The sequence below is a fragment of the Merops nubicus genome, unplaced genomic scaffold (assembly GCF_000691845.1).
Source record: "Merops nubicus isolate BGI_N331 unplaced genomic scaffold, ASM69184v1 scaffold16554, whole genome shotgun sequence".
Classification (NCBI taxonomy): Eukaryota; Metazoa; Chordata; class Aves; order Coraciiformes; family Meropidae; genus Merops; species Merops nubicus.
Window position 1 is genome coordinate 14,732 of NW_008603731.1, and position 16,608 is coordinate 31,339.

General features: G+C 36.3%; 1 protein-coding gene across 1 annotated transcript in view; it reads left to right on the forward strand.

Annotated features, from left to right (window-relative positions):
• DNAH3 (dynein, axonemal, heavy chain 3) overlaps window positions 1-16,608 on the forward strand; it is a 56,592-nt gene that overhangs the window by 11,323 nt on the left and 28,661 nt on the right. Inside the window, 17 exon segments of the mRNA XM_008938773.1 lie at window positions 129-313; window positions 1,675-1,798; window positions 2,306-2,459; window positions 4,068-4,212; window positions 4,494-4,705; window positions 5,020-5,111; window positions 5,537-5,651; window positions 6,232-6,348; window positions 7,620-7,799; window positions 8,987-9,123; window positions 9,813-10,014; window positions 10,617-10,709; window positions 11,016-11,126; window positions 12,972-13,086; window positions 13,488-13,686; window positions 15,076-15,184; window positions 15,446-15,559. Of these exon segments, the coding sequence (XP_008937021.1) occupies window positions 129-313; window positions 1,675-1,798; window positions 2,306-2,459; window positions 4,068-4,212; window positions 4,494-4,705; window positions 5,020-5,111; window positions 5,537-5,651; window positions 6,232-6,348; window positions 7,620-7,799; window positions 8,987-9,123; window positions 9,813-10,014; window positions 10,617-10,709; window positions 11,016-11,126; window positions 12,972-13,086; window positions 13,488-13,686; window positions 15,076-15,184; window positions 15,446-15,559 (2,404 nt within the window).

Genomic DNA, 16,608 nt, shown 5'->3' on the forward strand with positions numbered 1-16,608 from the left:
TGTGTATTCAATCTGAGTACTTAATTTATGAAGCAATTTAATATTCTTGTTAAAAGACAAACTTCATTAACAAGATCTTGCATCTCTCTTATGATCCCAGTGATGTCTCTATTTTCTTTTTGTTGTAGAATTTGCAGTGAATATAACTTAATTGCAAAGAGAGTGAGTGAGGTGCCTCTGAACACTGAAGAGCTAGTGGAAGCTGATGCATACTTAAAGAAATCCAGTGAAGTCACTGTTATTAAATTGAGAAAGGAGGTTGCTGAAGCAGCACACAGACTGGCATTCCTCATGGATTATGCTGATCTTTCTTGTATGTCTCAATTATCAACTATAAAAGTCTCCCTATGAAAATATTTATATATAGATGTTGGGCTCTGCATGCATAAATATGTTGCATCTTCTAGAATGCTAAGAGAAAACTCCAAAAGAGACAGAAAGGAAACAGAAATTATCAGAGGACAAAATGTACCAGTGCAGGAAGGAATGGTTAGAGAAATGGCATACAAGCACAGACAATGCTTTTTTATTGTGACATTTCTCTTTTTAGAGAATATCATTAATCTTAGAGATTAAAGTAATGTAATCTGGTCAAATGGTATTATCCCTGTATGTTATTCAGTGAAAAGTCTTCAGCGAAAAACCATCTAAAAAGCAATGTCTTGAAGGCTCTGTGAGAACTCATGGAAAGTGTGAGAATTTGTTTCTCTACAGTTGAGTATGAGATCAGTGGAGGCCTTCTGTTGTTTTGCTGTGATGATTTGCTGTTCTTGGTTAACATAAAAGCTCTTCTCCAGGATTGAAGAAACATCTGTAGAGGTTGCTTGTAATTTGCACTTCTATTCAAAATAAAAATTTGCCATTCACAGATGCTGTATGTTATTTGCTGTACATAAAAATGAAGAGCCCTTATATGAATGCACACCCATTTGTTTTAGTGGCAGGATGATCCTTACTCCTTAAGCAGAATACACTTTCAGGTCAGACAGTGATAAAAACAACTAGGATAAGCCATGTTTATTACAATGTATTTCTGATAAAATTGAGGATGCCTATGGAAGCCAGGACATTTTTCTGTTGCATTTTGTCTGGAGTTTTTGCATACACATTATTTCATAATTATTTGGTCTTTGTAGCTGGGTTTATAAGCGTGTGTCCTGCAGATAGTTATAGTGAGACAAACAGACAAATACAAAGATGGAGATGTCTGCTCATTGTAGTCGTTATCCTCTTGTTATCCTATCCTGTAGTTGTTTTGTGAATAATTCAGTGTTTACCCATAGCGGACTACAAGTGGTTTAAACTTTACTTTTATCCACCTTATGTAGGTATATTATATATATTTAGTTAGGAGTGGTCTATGTGTGTAGTTGAACAGAACTGATATTCTGCAGTAGCTGTTCTTACTAATTTTCTCTGCTTAACTAAGGTCTTATTCAGAGAATTTCACATTCTTAACTTGATTTAGGAGTTCTGCTGTCTAAACTCTTTTAGGGAACAGTTCTCTTTGCAGTAAAGATAATTCAGTCAGCAGCTTGAAATATGTAGCTTCTTACACAGGTTATTCTTAAATGTAGTTTTAGCTATTTTGTTTACTCTTCACAACAGCCATTTTGTTAGATCGTTGTTTAAAAGGTATTTTCTTAAAGATGTCATATTTTTTTTTAATTTTAGGTGATGACATAAACCTGAATAGTGCAGTTTTCCATTGGCCTGATCAGATTGAGATAATCTTTAAAAATGGTAGAGATCAGTTGTGTAAGAGCAGGAATCATGCAGAGATGGCTTTGCTTGAAAGGTATGGTGTTAAGACATTTTCTTTTGCTGGGTATTTTTAAAGAAAAGAAAAATCTCATTGTCAGTAAAAGGGAGATAATGTCCAAGAAGTAAAACTTGGAAGCTCAGAAAGTAAGGAAGAACCTGATTTACAGTATTATGGGGTTTTCAGAAAAATGCTGTTGAAGAGGGTGAATTAAAATATTCCAATGCTTAAATAGGTCTGAAAGGAGGAACAAAGTTTTTTACTAGAACACTCATAATTTTATCTTGTTGCTATATAGCTTAGTATAGGATTATACATAATTATGTTACATTGTTTTTACTCTTCCTTTATTTCCTCCAGGTGGTAAGGGTAGCGAATGTAAGTGACCTATTCAGTTTGGAGCTTTTTTTAAATGTGTATTTACTTTACACTAGTACTGAGATCAGATTTCATTTGACAGTGTCTAGTACAATTTAATAAAGTATTTGAAACCTGAAACAAATGAAACAAGGCATCATATTACCTTAGTTATCTTTACCTCAGGTGTTCTCAGTTTGAGAAAACTCTTGAAGGTTATAATAGAGAAGTTGAAAGCTACAAAAAGCGGGATATTACGACCACAGAAGACATGAAGGACAACGCTGAGAGATTTAAAGAGTTAAACAAGAATCTAGATAATGCACTAACAGAATTTGAGGTTAGTATTTATTAGTCAAAGATGGAGTAGGTTTAGTGTACTGGATGAGAAAAATTTTGGTTCCTGTCTGTTTTTTTTTCAGGGTTCTGGCCATATATTGGCAAAAAGGCTTTAAAATTTCCAAATTCGTGAATGTGGCAAATATCTTCTTGTCCCTGTATGCTGAAATGAAGAACTTTTTTTTTTTTTTTAAAAAAAAAAAAGGTTTAGGGAGCTTTAAAAGTTGAAATACTGAATTTCAATGTTTTGAAACAATCATTGGTAGCAGGATGCTACCCATGGAAAACCAAATTCTTCTGGTAGAGGTGGCAGGAGCAGAATGGTAGGGAGGAAACCTTTTCCCCAAACCATGGTTTGGGCTGCTAGAGCTGTGTTCAATCCCTCTGCTTGTCCACTAGTTAAAACCAAATGTTTTTCAAGTGTTGGTGTAATTTCTGGTATTATGTGTATATGCATTAAGTATGTGTTATATCACAGAAGGGGTAGTTTCAGATGCTAGAAGAAAACTGAAGACCAAGACTTCTAGATAATATTCAGACCTCTCCATGCAGTGTACTGTGTGGTTGCAAAATTTGTCTGAGCTGTGCCTCTGTTGGGAAATGAGAATGGTTACCTTGGAGAGATCTCACAGGCATCATGACGCTTAATTAATCTTCTAAATTACAGTGAGAGAATGAAATTTCTGCATATATGGAACAAGATTTTAATTAAGTACTGCTCAAAAGAGAAAATGGAGCCAATTCAATGAGTTTAGGTTTTAAGTAAATTGATAGTCCTACATATCAACAATTAATCTTATTTAAAGGCATCTAGTATATATAACTCATGAGTTAACAGCATTGATATGTTGCTATAGGTAGATCAGAATAAATAATTAAGTTTATTAATACATGATCATGAGTGGCGTACCCACACAATTTAGATGACTTGACAATCAGCTTAGTGAATACATGGAGTTAAAAATTATATTTGAGTGTGGATCATTAGATTTCATTGCCTGCATCTCACAGTGGATGTTTAAGTTTTATGAAGGGTCAGTCACACAGTAAAAGCAGAGATTTGTGCCTCAATCTGAATTCAGTGCTTGCATTTCAGACAACATTTCTCTGTGCTACATCTCCCTACCTGTAAAATGCAGCAGACAATACTGTTTTTTTTTCAATCTAAATCTTTGCACATTGATTTATACTGTGAGGTCTTTTGGACAAACACAATATCTTTCTGTAATAGAAAAAAGTATCGTCAAGTAAAAAATTCCAATAAGCCTATGTGACTGAGGAGCTTACAGCCAGGTTTCAAAGTGGGTTGGTAGCTTGTGAGCCATGGTTTCACTGAATGCCGTGGTGCATTTTCAGTTTCAAAAATAGATATAATTTTTTAAAAATAATTTGAGTAGTAAAAGATAACAACCAATAACTGGGAGAATTTTCAAGAACACAGTTACCTTATTTACCCAAAATCCACATGCCTAAATCTACAAATCTGTCTGGCTTTATGATATGTAAAAAAAAAGTTATTAAATATTACGTATTTAAAAGTTGAAACAACAGTATGAATTTTTGATGGAAATAAGGTTTCTTTAATTTTATTTTTTTTCTCCCCATAAAGGCTATTAATAAAGAAGAGGAGTTACTTGAGCGGGACAAGAGTCAATTTCCACTACTACAAACTATAACTGAAAACAAACAACCCTTTGAGCAACTTTGGATAACAGCATATGATTTCCATACCAAATCTGAGGAATGGATGAATGGTGAGGTTTTGGTGTTCATTTGATGAAACCTGTAATTTTCAGTCAGTTAAGCAGAAGCTGAAAGGGCTGATTACTTGTGAGGAAACAATTTTGAAGAAATAAATGCTGTTAAGCAGTGTGAGATATAGTTGTGGACTTGGATTTTGCATGAAGATAATTTTTTGTAACACAATTGATTTACAGCTAAAGGAGAATGATTGTAAGTTCCTGTAAATAAACCACCATGGAAATTGTCTTGTGCTGATGTGCCTGCTGTGCTTTCTTTATACTGTTGTATTCAGGATCTCTCCAGAAGTTGAATGCTGATGAAATTACAGAAGAAATTGGAAATATGTGGAGGACTATGTACAAGCTCAGTAAGAGTTTTCCAGATTTGGCTGCACCTAGACATGTTGCAAAAACTATGGTGCATAAGCTTGAAAAATTTAAACAGCATCTTCCCATCCTGCCAATTGTCTGCAATCGTGGAATGAAGGAGAGACATTGGGAGCAGGTACTTTAAATTCTACATTAACTGTGGGAGTATTCAACCACAGAAACTGACAGTTCAATATACTACTCCAAATGTTTCATACTGTGAAATACAGAACTATTACTGTATGACATAGTAAGAAGATTCTTTATCCTGTCACATGATAGAAATTTGTTTTGAAATTTGTAATGGTACAGGAAGGAGCTTTGAATTAAAAACTTGTGGCAGAAAAGCAAATTAGGGAGTTGCATTAATACTTGGTTAGTATTTTTTCTTGCTGCTTGTCTGTTACAAACATGCATCTTAATAAATTTTATTTCTTGCTTTATTTTCAGATTAGTGACGTTGTAGGTTGCGAGATCAGACCTGATGAAACTACGACTCTGAAAAACATATTGGATTTTGGACTGTCAAAATATATTGATCAGTAAGAAGCTTCCTCTATGCTAATTTTTCGGATGGTCACTGTATATCATATATCAGATGCCAGAGGTTGTTTTTTTTTTGTGCTGTTAGGACATGCTGTAGAATCAGCTGTTTTTTATCAAGCGATGGATAGAACTATCCGTTGTTCCATTAACACTGAGGCACCAAAACCTAGAGTTGTATTTCTAAACCACTTAATTTGCACATTCGGAATTTTCTGTCTATATTTATCTTCAGATTAATATTAATGTCTCTAACTTGGTGAGCCTGAAAGTGAAAAAATTCCTTGAAAGAAGAGCCTATGATGTTATTAACAAATTGATATGAAAGGTGGTCCGATACGCAACTCTACGTACAATTGCTTTTTTATATTTGCTCTTCAGCTACATTGCAAAAACATTTCAGATGCATTTCATTTCAATTTAGGCTGGAACCCATTGGAGCATCTGCAAGTAAGGAGTATTCCTTAGAGAAATCAATAGAGAAAATGAAATCCGAGTGGGTCAATGTGCAGTTAAGTCTGGTGAAGTACAGGGATACTGTAAGTAAACACCAAACCAATATATATCTTCTTAAAAAGAACTTTGGTGCTGAATACCAGTTGAGAAATATTGGAGGGAAGTTACTGCTGATTTGATGGGGCATCATGCAAAGTGGTATCATATCCCAGGGCCTGAGCAAATGTCTCCATTACTATATATCCTTATATTTAGACCTTAGTATCAGATTAACTTGTGGTCTCAACATACTCATTCTAACAAATCTGTAAACTTGAGAACTTCTTCAGTGTTTTATGGAGAGCTGGACAGTAGTGCAATTTTAACTCGCCGAGAGGAATCAAGAATCACAGTGCAAAAGATTGAGTCAGAAGTCACTAGCATCCTTGGCTAGCTTCCCATTCACAAAACAATTTATTTCTTGAGCTTTGAAACAGAGACATACAGTGCAGATACCATCTTATATCTTCAAAGATATTTTAGGCTTTCTCAATGCCTTACTACTTTTATTACCTTCAACCATGATAGAGAAGGGAGAAACGGGAAGCTGAATGTGTATGAGGTCGAAGAGCAATGAAATAAAGCAACTGCTATTTGCCTTATGAAAATGTGATGTTTTTACAGGACACCAGCATTCTATCAGCAGTTGATGACATCCAGCTTTTGCTGGATGATCACATTGTTAAGACTCAGACAATGTTTGGCTCTCCCTTCATCAAACCAATAGAAGCTGAATGCTTGGTAAGGAAAAACTGGTTTGATTGAGCTTACATGTTTCACAGTATTTTTTCCCCAAGTGCTTTAAGGTATTTTAGTATGATAAGTTACCTAGTTTTTAAGTGTTTCAAAGAACACACAGTCATACTTTTATTCAAGAGCTTTGAATTAATGGTTTCCAGACAAAAGTGTGCAAAAGTTGCTTTATAGCTGAAGAAACTGGAATCGCATTGCTAATCTAGTCATTATAAGCGTGGGGTGTTGGCTGAATGTCTTGGGAACAGGTCAGTTGATTTAAACAAATCCTGCTGTGTTGTGTAAAAAGACATAGGTCTGTCAGTTGTGAGAGATTGTTTATTTGTAATCTTTTGTTGTTAGCATGGTCCATAAGGGTTTGAAGGTATGTTTTGTTAGTTGTCCTACTATTTTGTAAAGATGTGTTCTTGTTAAAGATTAGTATTTTCTAATAGGAAGATTATGCAGAAGGCAGAGTCTTCTTCCCCATCAGTATTTAATACCACTTTTTCTGGCTTGATAGTGATGATTTGTAAGCAATCCTAAGACCTAAATGCTGTCCAATCCTGTGGACTTCAGCCAAACTGCAGGTAAAGCTGAGTTCTACTTTCCAGTAGAGATGGTGAAATGAAAGGGAAAGATTAATACAGAGCTGTCTTAACAATCGCCATTTTGCAGAATAATGAACAATACAGGGTGGCTATGTTTTCTCCCTGCAGTACATTCCCTTGTATATCCCTTAAACTGTAGGCTATCAAAGTCACAAACCCAATGTTATCTGAAATTCTTTATTCAAAAAGAATCTCCCTCTGGTTTTAAAAATTATTTCTGCTGCTAGAGATGCATGAAATAGCTTTTCTGGGTGGCCCAAGAGTGAACCCTCTCCATAAAGGGTCTGTGAACTGTCATTTACCCAGTCAGATGAATATCTTTTTGAACTTTTATCCTTTCATTGATAAGATAGAAAGTACACAGGTAGAATTGAGAGATTCTGAATTGCCATGCTGTCATCTCTGCACTTCTCAAGTAGTTCTTTCACAGCTTGCTGGAAAAAGTGCTAGTGAAAGGATATGTCCATTCCTTATGAGAAATATTCAGATGTTTGGGGATTTTTTTTTTAAAATAAAGTTTCTCCCACTTTTAAAATTGTTCAATTGTTTGTACATTTTGTGTTATGGTTATTTTTTTCTTTGAAGCCAAGCAACTCACGCTCTTTAATTACTCAGTGTAAATTAATTCTTTAGATAATTTTGCTTAAATACTAAACGTTTTCATTACAGGCTTGGGAACATAAGCTGCGTTTAATGCAAGATATTCTAGACAACTGGATAAAGTGTCAGGCAACATGGTTGTATTTGGAACCAATTTTTAGCTCAGAAGACATTATAGCTCAAATGCCTGAAGAGGGCAGAAAGTTTGGGGTTGTGGATTCATACTGGAAGGACATTATGGCACAAGTTGTAAGTGCTTGCATTTAATAAATCGTGTATTTTTACACACATCAGGTACATGATTGTTACTATCATGAGGATATACTAGCTTTTCTGGAGCTAGGTATTTGTACTTAAGTCACAAGGAGGTGTAATATAGAGTGGAAAATCCTTTACTGAAATCCACCAAAATCTAGTCTTTCAGTAAAAATGATAGAGCTCTAGGGTTCCTTCCAACCTAAGCCATTCTATGTTTATATCATTATTACTTTTGGGATTTCTGTAAAGGCTGGATATTACAGGATGAATTAGCATCACGTAGCATTTTAATTCTAAATTTTCTGGCTTTTATGGTTAAATGATCCAAATTAGGTAGAAAGATAAATGATCTGTGCTTTTAGGATCTGCTTCAGAGTTCCCTGACAATCTGTACAAAGTCTTCTCCTGGATACAGTTTGCTTTAGGTTTTTAAGGAATGTGCATTATTAGAGAACTAAATTGATTTTTTGGCATATGGTTGTTCTCTGATATGTGGTGGCATAGTTATTCAAAACTTTGGTGACTCTGTACGGGCATGGTAGTGTGTCAGGATATGATAAAGGGGGTAGTAAGTACAATTTGATGTCCTGTTCAGTTCCCTATAACTAAGAAGTTGGGAAAGAGGTCATACACTTAGTGGTAGTGCCAGCTGAGTTGCTTGTCAAAAACATTGGGAGTGTGTGATTGTGTGATAAAAGTGGTGAAATAATCAGTATAACTAAATAGTTGAGACCTGTCAAACAGCTCAGACTTTGTGAACAGTGAAGCCTGTTCTGAAATAGGTGTATCCTTTCAAGTTAAGAGGAATGTTATCAGAAAACAATGTGACCTGGGTAGCTAGAAGAGAGAATAATTGCCATGTGTTGTGGCTCTGTTTGACAGAACTTACTTGTGAATGGAAAAAAATGTAGCAAGCTCAAGGCACAGGAGCAAGTGCCAAAGATTTTAATTCCTGTGGATGTTTCCTTCTCCCATTATTGTCTGTAAAGTTCAAAGTGGTAAAACTGACAATATGAGAAGGAAAACTGGCAAATAATGCATACACATTTAATAACATGAAGGACACTACAGATAATATATAGCTTTCCAGCCTTCTGGGACATATGTGATTGATTATAACAATTTTAATGTACAAATCTATTGCAAGTTGTAGCAATTTCTGCTGTGTTTTTACAAAGGTGAAAGACACAAAGGTACTTGCAGCAACTGAACAGCCCATGATGTTAGACAGACTTCAGGAAGCAAATACTCTCTTAGAAGACATTCAAAAGGGATTGAATACTTACTTGGAGAAGAAAAGGTTATTTTTCCCAAGGTAAATTAATTAAACCTGTCTAAGTTAGAGACAAAAATCAATAAGCTCTTTCAAATAATTTCTACTAATCTGAAAAGTCTCATTTTATAAACACATGGGACACAGTCCCATGCAACAAAAAATGAAAAACTGTTATTTTCTTCAGACATCATTCATTTTCCACAGCTCCAGTTAAATTTTCAGTGCCAGGGACAGGCAGAGGTGGGGAGGCAAAATCTGTCTACGACAACATAAACTTCTGATTAGGAAAACATTATCACTTACAGGGCGTTTTTGAAAGGACTTACTACCTTCCCATGGTTGATTTGCAATTATGTCTCTGCCCTGCCCTTTTCAGTTGTGCAGAGGTGTGTGGTACGTAGGAGTTATATATGATTACGAGGAACAGGATTCTGTTTTTACAAGATACTTACTGACTGCATGGGTATAGCTGGTCTTTCCTGTGGGCGTTTGAGAACATGTCTTTCTTGCTCACTCTAAAAGGATGGTCCTACTGAAATTCTGAAAAAACAGGTGTGATGATTTTTATGACGTTAAAAATTGCCTAAGGGATTTGAGATAATAATTTCCTCTCTGTTATTCTAGTGTCTTAAGCAACAGTAAAACCAATTACATCTATCTTGCATGAATAGATTATTAGTGACAATGATTGGAAAGCACATGTTCATCAGCAGTTTTGTTTTTAACAGATTCTTTTTCCTGTCTAATGATGAGCTGCTTGAAATACTATCTGAAACAAAGGATCCCCTTCGAGTACAACCACATTTAAAGAAGTGTTTTGAAGGAATTGCTAAACTGGAGTTCACAGAAGATCTGGAGATTGTAGGCATGATCAGTTCAGAGAAAGAAATTGTTCCTTTCATAGATAGAATCTATCCAGTGAATGCAAAAGTAATTATTTTTTTTACTACATGATACTAAATTAATACTTTGTCTAACGGGTATGAGTTTTGGGGAATGAGTTTTAAAACATTTCGGATCAGATCATGAAAGATGTTTAGGAAGTATGAGTGCAACTGGTATTCTAGAGAAAAAAGGATTTCCTACAAAAATGAGTAAGACATACAAATTTGGGGGTAAATTCCTCTAGACACTTTTCTGCAGCTTTATACACCTACTACTTTTCCCCTTTACAGATACCCTGTACAGATACCCTTTTCCCCTTAATCCTCCAGGAGCAACATGTCCCTAGTTAAAATGATCAAGCGTAACTGTCCATGCAACCTGTGATCTGTGATTTTTGTTTATGCTTATATGAAATAGATCTAGCTGTTTCTTCAGCTAGATTTCCTTGGAGTTAGCTTTAGCACTGTCTGAAGACAGGTATATCACCTGCAGTATTGCCTGTCAGAATTTGGGAAATTTCAACCTTTCTTCCTCCTATATACAACACCCAGATCAGAGGAATGTGTATCACCTTTCAAAGAATTCCTTTAAGAGGAACATAGTCAGGAAATGTGTATTGTCTCTTTAACAGCTTTTCTCTTTTGAAGGGCATGGTAGAAAAATGGCTTTTGCAAGTAGAAGAAATGATGCTGGCCAGTATAAGACAAGTTCTTCAGGATGGCATAAAAGGATACATCGAGGTAACTGTTCCTGAATTATTGTGTAAAATAAATTTCACAAGCAACTGTACCTGAACAAGTTGCTGAAATTCTTAACCAGGGAAACATATTTGAAGCTAAGTGGAATCCTGTTCTCTTTGTTCACTAATACCAGTCTGAAGTTTTAACTCGGAGTTTTGTGAAGAAAAAATATTAAAGCTTTTAATGCTGATTCTCAATTTATTTACAGCAGGAGACAAAATAAATTTGGGGAAAGTAATTGTTACCGGTGCCATAATCTAATGGTTTTATGTCTTCCTGTGTCTGGAATGGATCTTTTTGTTTAAGGTTCCTCGGAAAACGTGGGTACTTCAGTGGCCTGGACAGGTGGTTATTTGTGTTTCATCCATTTACTGGACAGAAGAAGTGTCTGTGGCTATAAGGAAAGGCACATTACAAGTAAGATTTTCTTCTACCTTCCTTTTTCTAAGCACTAAACTCTGATTAATTAAAATTTCCTTCTAGCAAAGAAGATCCCTAGTCAACAACATACTACAATTCACTCCTGCAGTGTGCTTTAATTTCTATTTCAGTTTTTCTTGTGTCTTTTTCTCATTTACTTTTATGTGTATTGGGAGAAATTCATCTGAAGTGAATTGTATTGCTTTATTTACAAATGATACTGGTGTAAATAAAAGTACCAAACAAAAAGTTCTAGGTTGTTGTTAAACACTGTATTTTTATTTCTAACTCTTATCTGTACATGTGAAGCCCCAGGGAAACGTGCAGACAGAAATCTCTCCTTTCAGAATGGCACAGTTATATCTCTGGTTATTGCTAGATTCTCCTGGTGATTAAGGTGCAGCAGCCTAGTTTGTTAGTTCATACAAGAGACTTCTCCTATGTATTTGTAGTGCCTCTGTCATCACAATGGTTTTAGGTATCACTTCATTGATGCTCATCAAATGCATGCTCAAGGAATGGGAGATAATTTCTGATAAATTCAGTGGGCTTTTGTCTGATCCTAATTGAGGTAGGTGGCTGAGGATTTATTTGGGGATGAATTCTGTCAACAGTATGTTTGGGGTGCTTTTTAAGTGTAGAAATGGAAAAGTTTTAATAAACTGTACACCAAAAGCTGTGTTTTAATATTAGTTTTTTATTTCTGTGTCCTTACTGAATACCTTAGGTTTAACTTGTCTGTGCTGTTTAGTACCAGTTGAAGATCTTATTCCATATATGCTGTCAAAACAGAAAGTATTTTTTTATTTTCAAATAAAATACCTTGAACAATTCATATTTTAAGATAAATGAGAAGAAATCACAGCACAGGGAATCACAGATTATAAGGGACCTCTGGGCATCATGTAGTCCAACACCTGTTTTAGGCAGGGCCAACTAAACCAGATTGCTAATGGACTTGCTTCAGCATGCTTGTGCCTATCTGCTATGGGAGAGCTGAAAATTGACACAGCATTCCAGATGTGGCTGACTAGAGGTGAAGGATCACCTCCCTGCTGGTAATGTTCTTCCTAATGCAGCCAACCATGCTGTTGCTCTTCTTTGCCTCAAGAGTCGTTTGGCTTGTTGTCCACCAGGATCCAGGTGCCGTTCTGCAGAGCAGCTTTCCAGCTGCTTGGCCACCAGCATGTAATGGCACATGGGTCTGCTCCTTCCCAGATACAGGACTTTCCCTTTGTTGAGCTTCATGAGGTTTCTGTCTGCCTATTTCTCCAGTCTGTGGAGGTCCATTTGCATGGCAGCACACCCATCTGGTCTGTTAGCCCCTCCTCCTGGTTTTAGATCATCTGCAGGCTTGCTGATGGTGGCCTCTGTCCTGTTGCCTAGATCATTAGTGAAAACTTTATTAATCTTTCATTTCATTAAAGTTTCTCATTTAATAATGAGAAAATAATTTTAAATATTTATGGTAATGTTAGGAGAATCTTAGTTTGTATTAATTTTATTAATTTAAATTTTACTACTAGTGTATAGAAGAAATCTTTTCCAAATATACTCAACAGAGAGAATCTGCTTATCTCCTAGCATAGAATTTAGTAGTTTCTGTTAGGAAGAAAGATAATATTTCTGTTTACACTGTTTTCAGGCCATAAAGCTTTTTGAAGTATTCATAGTAAAGTAAAATGCCAGTATATGAAAGAGAATTTGAAATGTTTGTGTAGTGCCCTGACTTCCAGTATTATGTTTTATTGGAAGAGTTGTCTCAAATGACTGCATCCATGGGAGCTTAGGGACTTATAGCTGCAGCATTATGTTAATGCCTGTGTTTTGTTTCTGTGACAGGATTTCTTGGAGAAGAGCAATCTACAAATCGGGGACATTGTTGAGTTAGTGAGAGGAAGGCTGTCCAGTGGAGCCCGGCTAACACTTGGAGCTCTTACTGTCATTGATGTGCATGGTAAGTATGCAGTTGCTGGTGGTCTTTTTACATCTGGAGCAGTGCTGCTATCAGTAGTTGAGTGAACTGTTTGAAAGAGGCAACTAAAATGCTTTCTGTAACTGGAAATAACCTTCACAGAGTTACTGTGCGGTGTCTTTGGGCAAATGGAGATTGCTCAGTCCTGCACAACTCTCTCTCATCTACTTAGAACAGGCACTGGGATCTAGTTCGAATTAAGCTGATTTCCTATGCAGAAGAGGTGCAGATTCCTTTCTAACATGAAAGCCAGCCTACTACTCTAAATGTTGATTTATTCTTACACAGCTGTAAGTAAACTTTGGTTTACTTATACATTGTTTTAGGTAAACTAACAGTACAAGTGTTTGGATTTTGAAAATAACCTCTTTCTTACTCTGCAGCTCGTGATGTGGTTGCAAAATTGGTTGAAGACAAAGTCACAGACCTGAATGACTTCCAGTGGATTTCTCAGCTGAGATACTACTGGGAGGAGAAGGATGTAATGGTGCGAATGATTACAACAGAAATCAAATATGGTTATGAGTATCTGGGCAATTCTCTTCGTCTGGTTATCACTCCTCTAACAGATCGATGTTATAGGTAAAGCCATACTGTCTATGAATAATGTTTTCCTCTTTTTTGATTGATCTATGTTTACTTTTGTTTGTTATAGTTAATAATAGCAGCAATCTCAGCAGCCAAGATTTTCCTGTAGGTTTTGCCAGCAGATCTTATCTATCTTTTTTGCCCAAATATGGTAACAAGTTTACAACGTATAGGTTTCTACACCAGTAGGGTAATAGTCTCTGTTGTATCCAAGACCATGCTTCTGGAAGGAGCTGGCAGCTCATGGTACTGGAACTGTAAAGAACTCTACAGTAGCACTGGCCAATTAATTTATTTTGGAATAAGAGGTATGGTATGTCTGCCTGTAAAATAAATGATGTGATTATAGAGCCCTTCACAGTTGTTTGAATGCAGTTAGCCTCCTGTTCCTCCACTTGTTTGAAAGAGGTTGAAATGGAAATAGTTATTCTCAAAAGGCTGAAGTATTCAAGAACATTTGGTATTTCACTTCTCGTAAGCCCTGGAGACACAGGTCATCTCAGCAGGTAGTTTTAGGTCTAAGGTTTAAAAAACTTTCGTAGTATCTCCAGGCAAATAGATGGTGAAGATATATTTGAAGATTTTCCTTTAGCGCTGAGCTGTGAACTCATCAATGTGTAGAAGGCACTTGTAGTAAAGTGCCTGGGTTAATGCCTATGCTGGCAAATGCTTAATCTTTTGGTATTCACAGTGGTGTTGAAAGAGCCATGTAGCTGGTACATTAGTTGTAAACTGTGGTTGTTGTTATTAACATTAGCTCAGTCTAAACTAAGACTGTGCAGTCAGCTGTGCCAGACGTAGTTTCAGGGCAAGCAATGAGCAAATAAGACTTAATTCAGCACAACTTAACTTGCTCTTGGTAGCAAAGTCTTCAACTGAGGCTTTTGTAAAATAATCAGATAACTCCAGTGTTAACAGGGATCTCATTTTTAGAATTAAAATCACTTGGAAAGCAATGTGATTCCCAGGTTTATGAAACAACCTTTATGCTTTCTCAGCCATTTCTAAAGATTGACTTTATTTTTGAAGCCAGCTTCAAGTTCTTCTGACGAGGACTGTCTCTTGGCAAAAGTGTGTGTTTTGAGAACTCTGCCATGCTGTTATGGCACTGTGCATTTGCTTGTCTAATTGAGGATATACAGAATGGATGCATGCAGTAAAAAGCCTTAACGCTCCTTGTTGGCCAAGTGGGTGGATGTGAGCTTCCACAACTGAGAATCAGTTATGAGACAATACTGGGCTTTAGGGCAAGCTGCAAAGTCAGTAGGAAAAACCAAATTGTTTCCAGGGGAACCTGTATAGGAAAGTACCTATCTATACCTTTCAGAAACAATCTGCAATTAAAGATTACTGTTTCTAATACCTGTGCTTTTGTTTATGTAGGACATTAATGGGTGCCTTGAAATTAAATCTTGGTGGTGCTCCAGAAGGGCCTGCTGGGACTGGCAAAACAGAAACAACAAAAGATCTAGCAAAAGCACTAGCTAAGCAGGTAGCAAAATACAGCTCTTTTTTTGTTTGGATACGTAGTTATTCCTCGAACTGCCATTAACTGGCATTAAATACTGTTCTTAAGCAAGCACTGCTTGTTCTGTAGCTATTCTTTATTCCTTTAGGACTATGTCTGTAATGGCATCCTAGTGTTGTAATCCAAGATTAGCAATAAAAATCCCTTCCTATTTTAGATGCTAAGAATTTTATAGTGGACTTTTTGTTAATACTGAGATGTGTTCTCTCTGTGTTTTTGTTGCAGTGTGTGGTCTTTAATTGCTCTGATGGCCTCGATTACAAGGCAATGGGCAAATTCTTTAAGGGGCTGGCACAATCTGGTGCATGGTCCTGCTTTGATGAGTTCAATAGAATTGAGGTAACATTTTAACTTGGACAAATGAAATGATAAAGCTTTAGTTTAAGACATAAGAAGTTTTAGATTTAGACATGACAGCATTATTGCTAATTTTCTACTTTTATTTGTGATATATCCCCTTTTTTTCAATAGTCACTGACATAGAAAGAGGTACTCAGTTGCCTGCTGTAGGAGCACATGCATGTCTGTGCTGTGTTGCAGAAGTCTTGTGTTCTGAGTTGTTTTAGCTGAAAAAATTGTTCCTGTGCAGTTTCTTCTTTCATATGTGACACTCATTTGTTGGTCAGGAATTGTTCTCTTTGAGAAATCAAGCTACAGCTGTGGAGCTGCATATATCTGTGTTCAGCACAAGAGAGATAAATCCCAGGGGAGGGGTTCCATTGATGACTAGCTGAGTGTCCCTGAATGCCCTGGTTAACTGCCTGTGTAACCAGGCTCATCAAATCCCCTCCTTAATCTTACTCTGAATTTTTTTTTTTTTTTAAATTTGCTCCCTGATGACTTTGGATAAGTTTTATTACTATTTTGTTGCAGTTACATTTAAGTAAATACTAGTAAATGTGGGAATTCCATGAAGAAATTTTTTATGTTTTCATATCCTTAACAGCTTAATCCTTAACACCTTAAATTCTCCATTTGTCTGCTGTAACTTGTTTTTTAATGGATTCAGGTGTTAGCATTCCCCTTTTCCAGCATTCTGTTACCTTGATACTTTAAAGCACTGAGATTTGGTGCTAGGCTGCCTTCCCTGTTCTTTACATTCACCCTTAATTTGGGGCATTGAGTAAATCAGACTTTCTGATTCTTTGTTGTCTGAGGTGAAAGTGCTTTTAGAGGCCTCCAGAGGGAGTTCCTGTCCACCTAACTTAGATGTCTATGTTCAGGCAGATGATATTTTCCTGTGGAGGCTTTTAGAAGCCTCCATGGAACCGTCTACATGGCTTGAATAGGGAATGGTGACACTAACTTCCAGAGGATTGCTTCAATACACAGCTAATATTTAGGCTCAGTTATCAGACACAGGGTGATTTTTTTCCCCTGCAGGAATG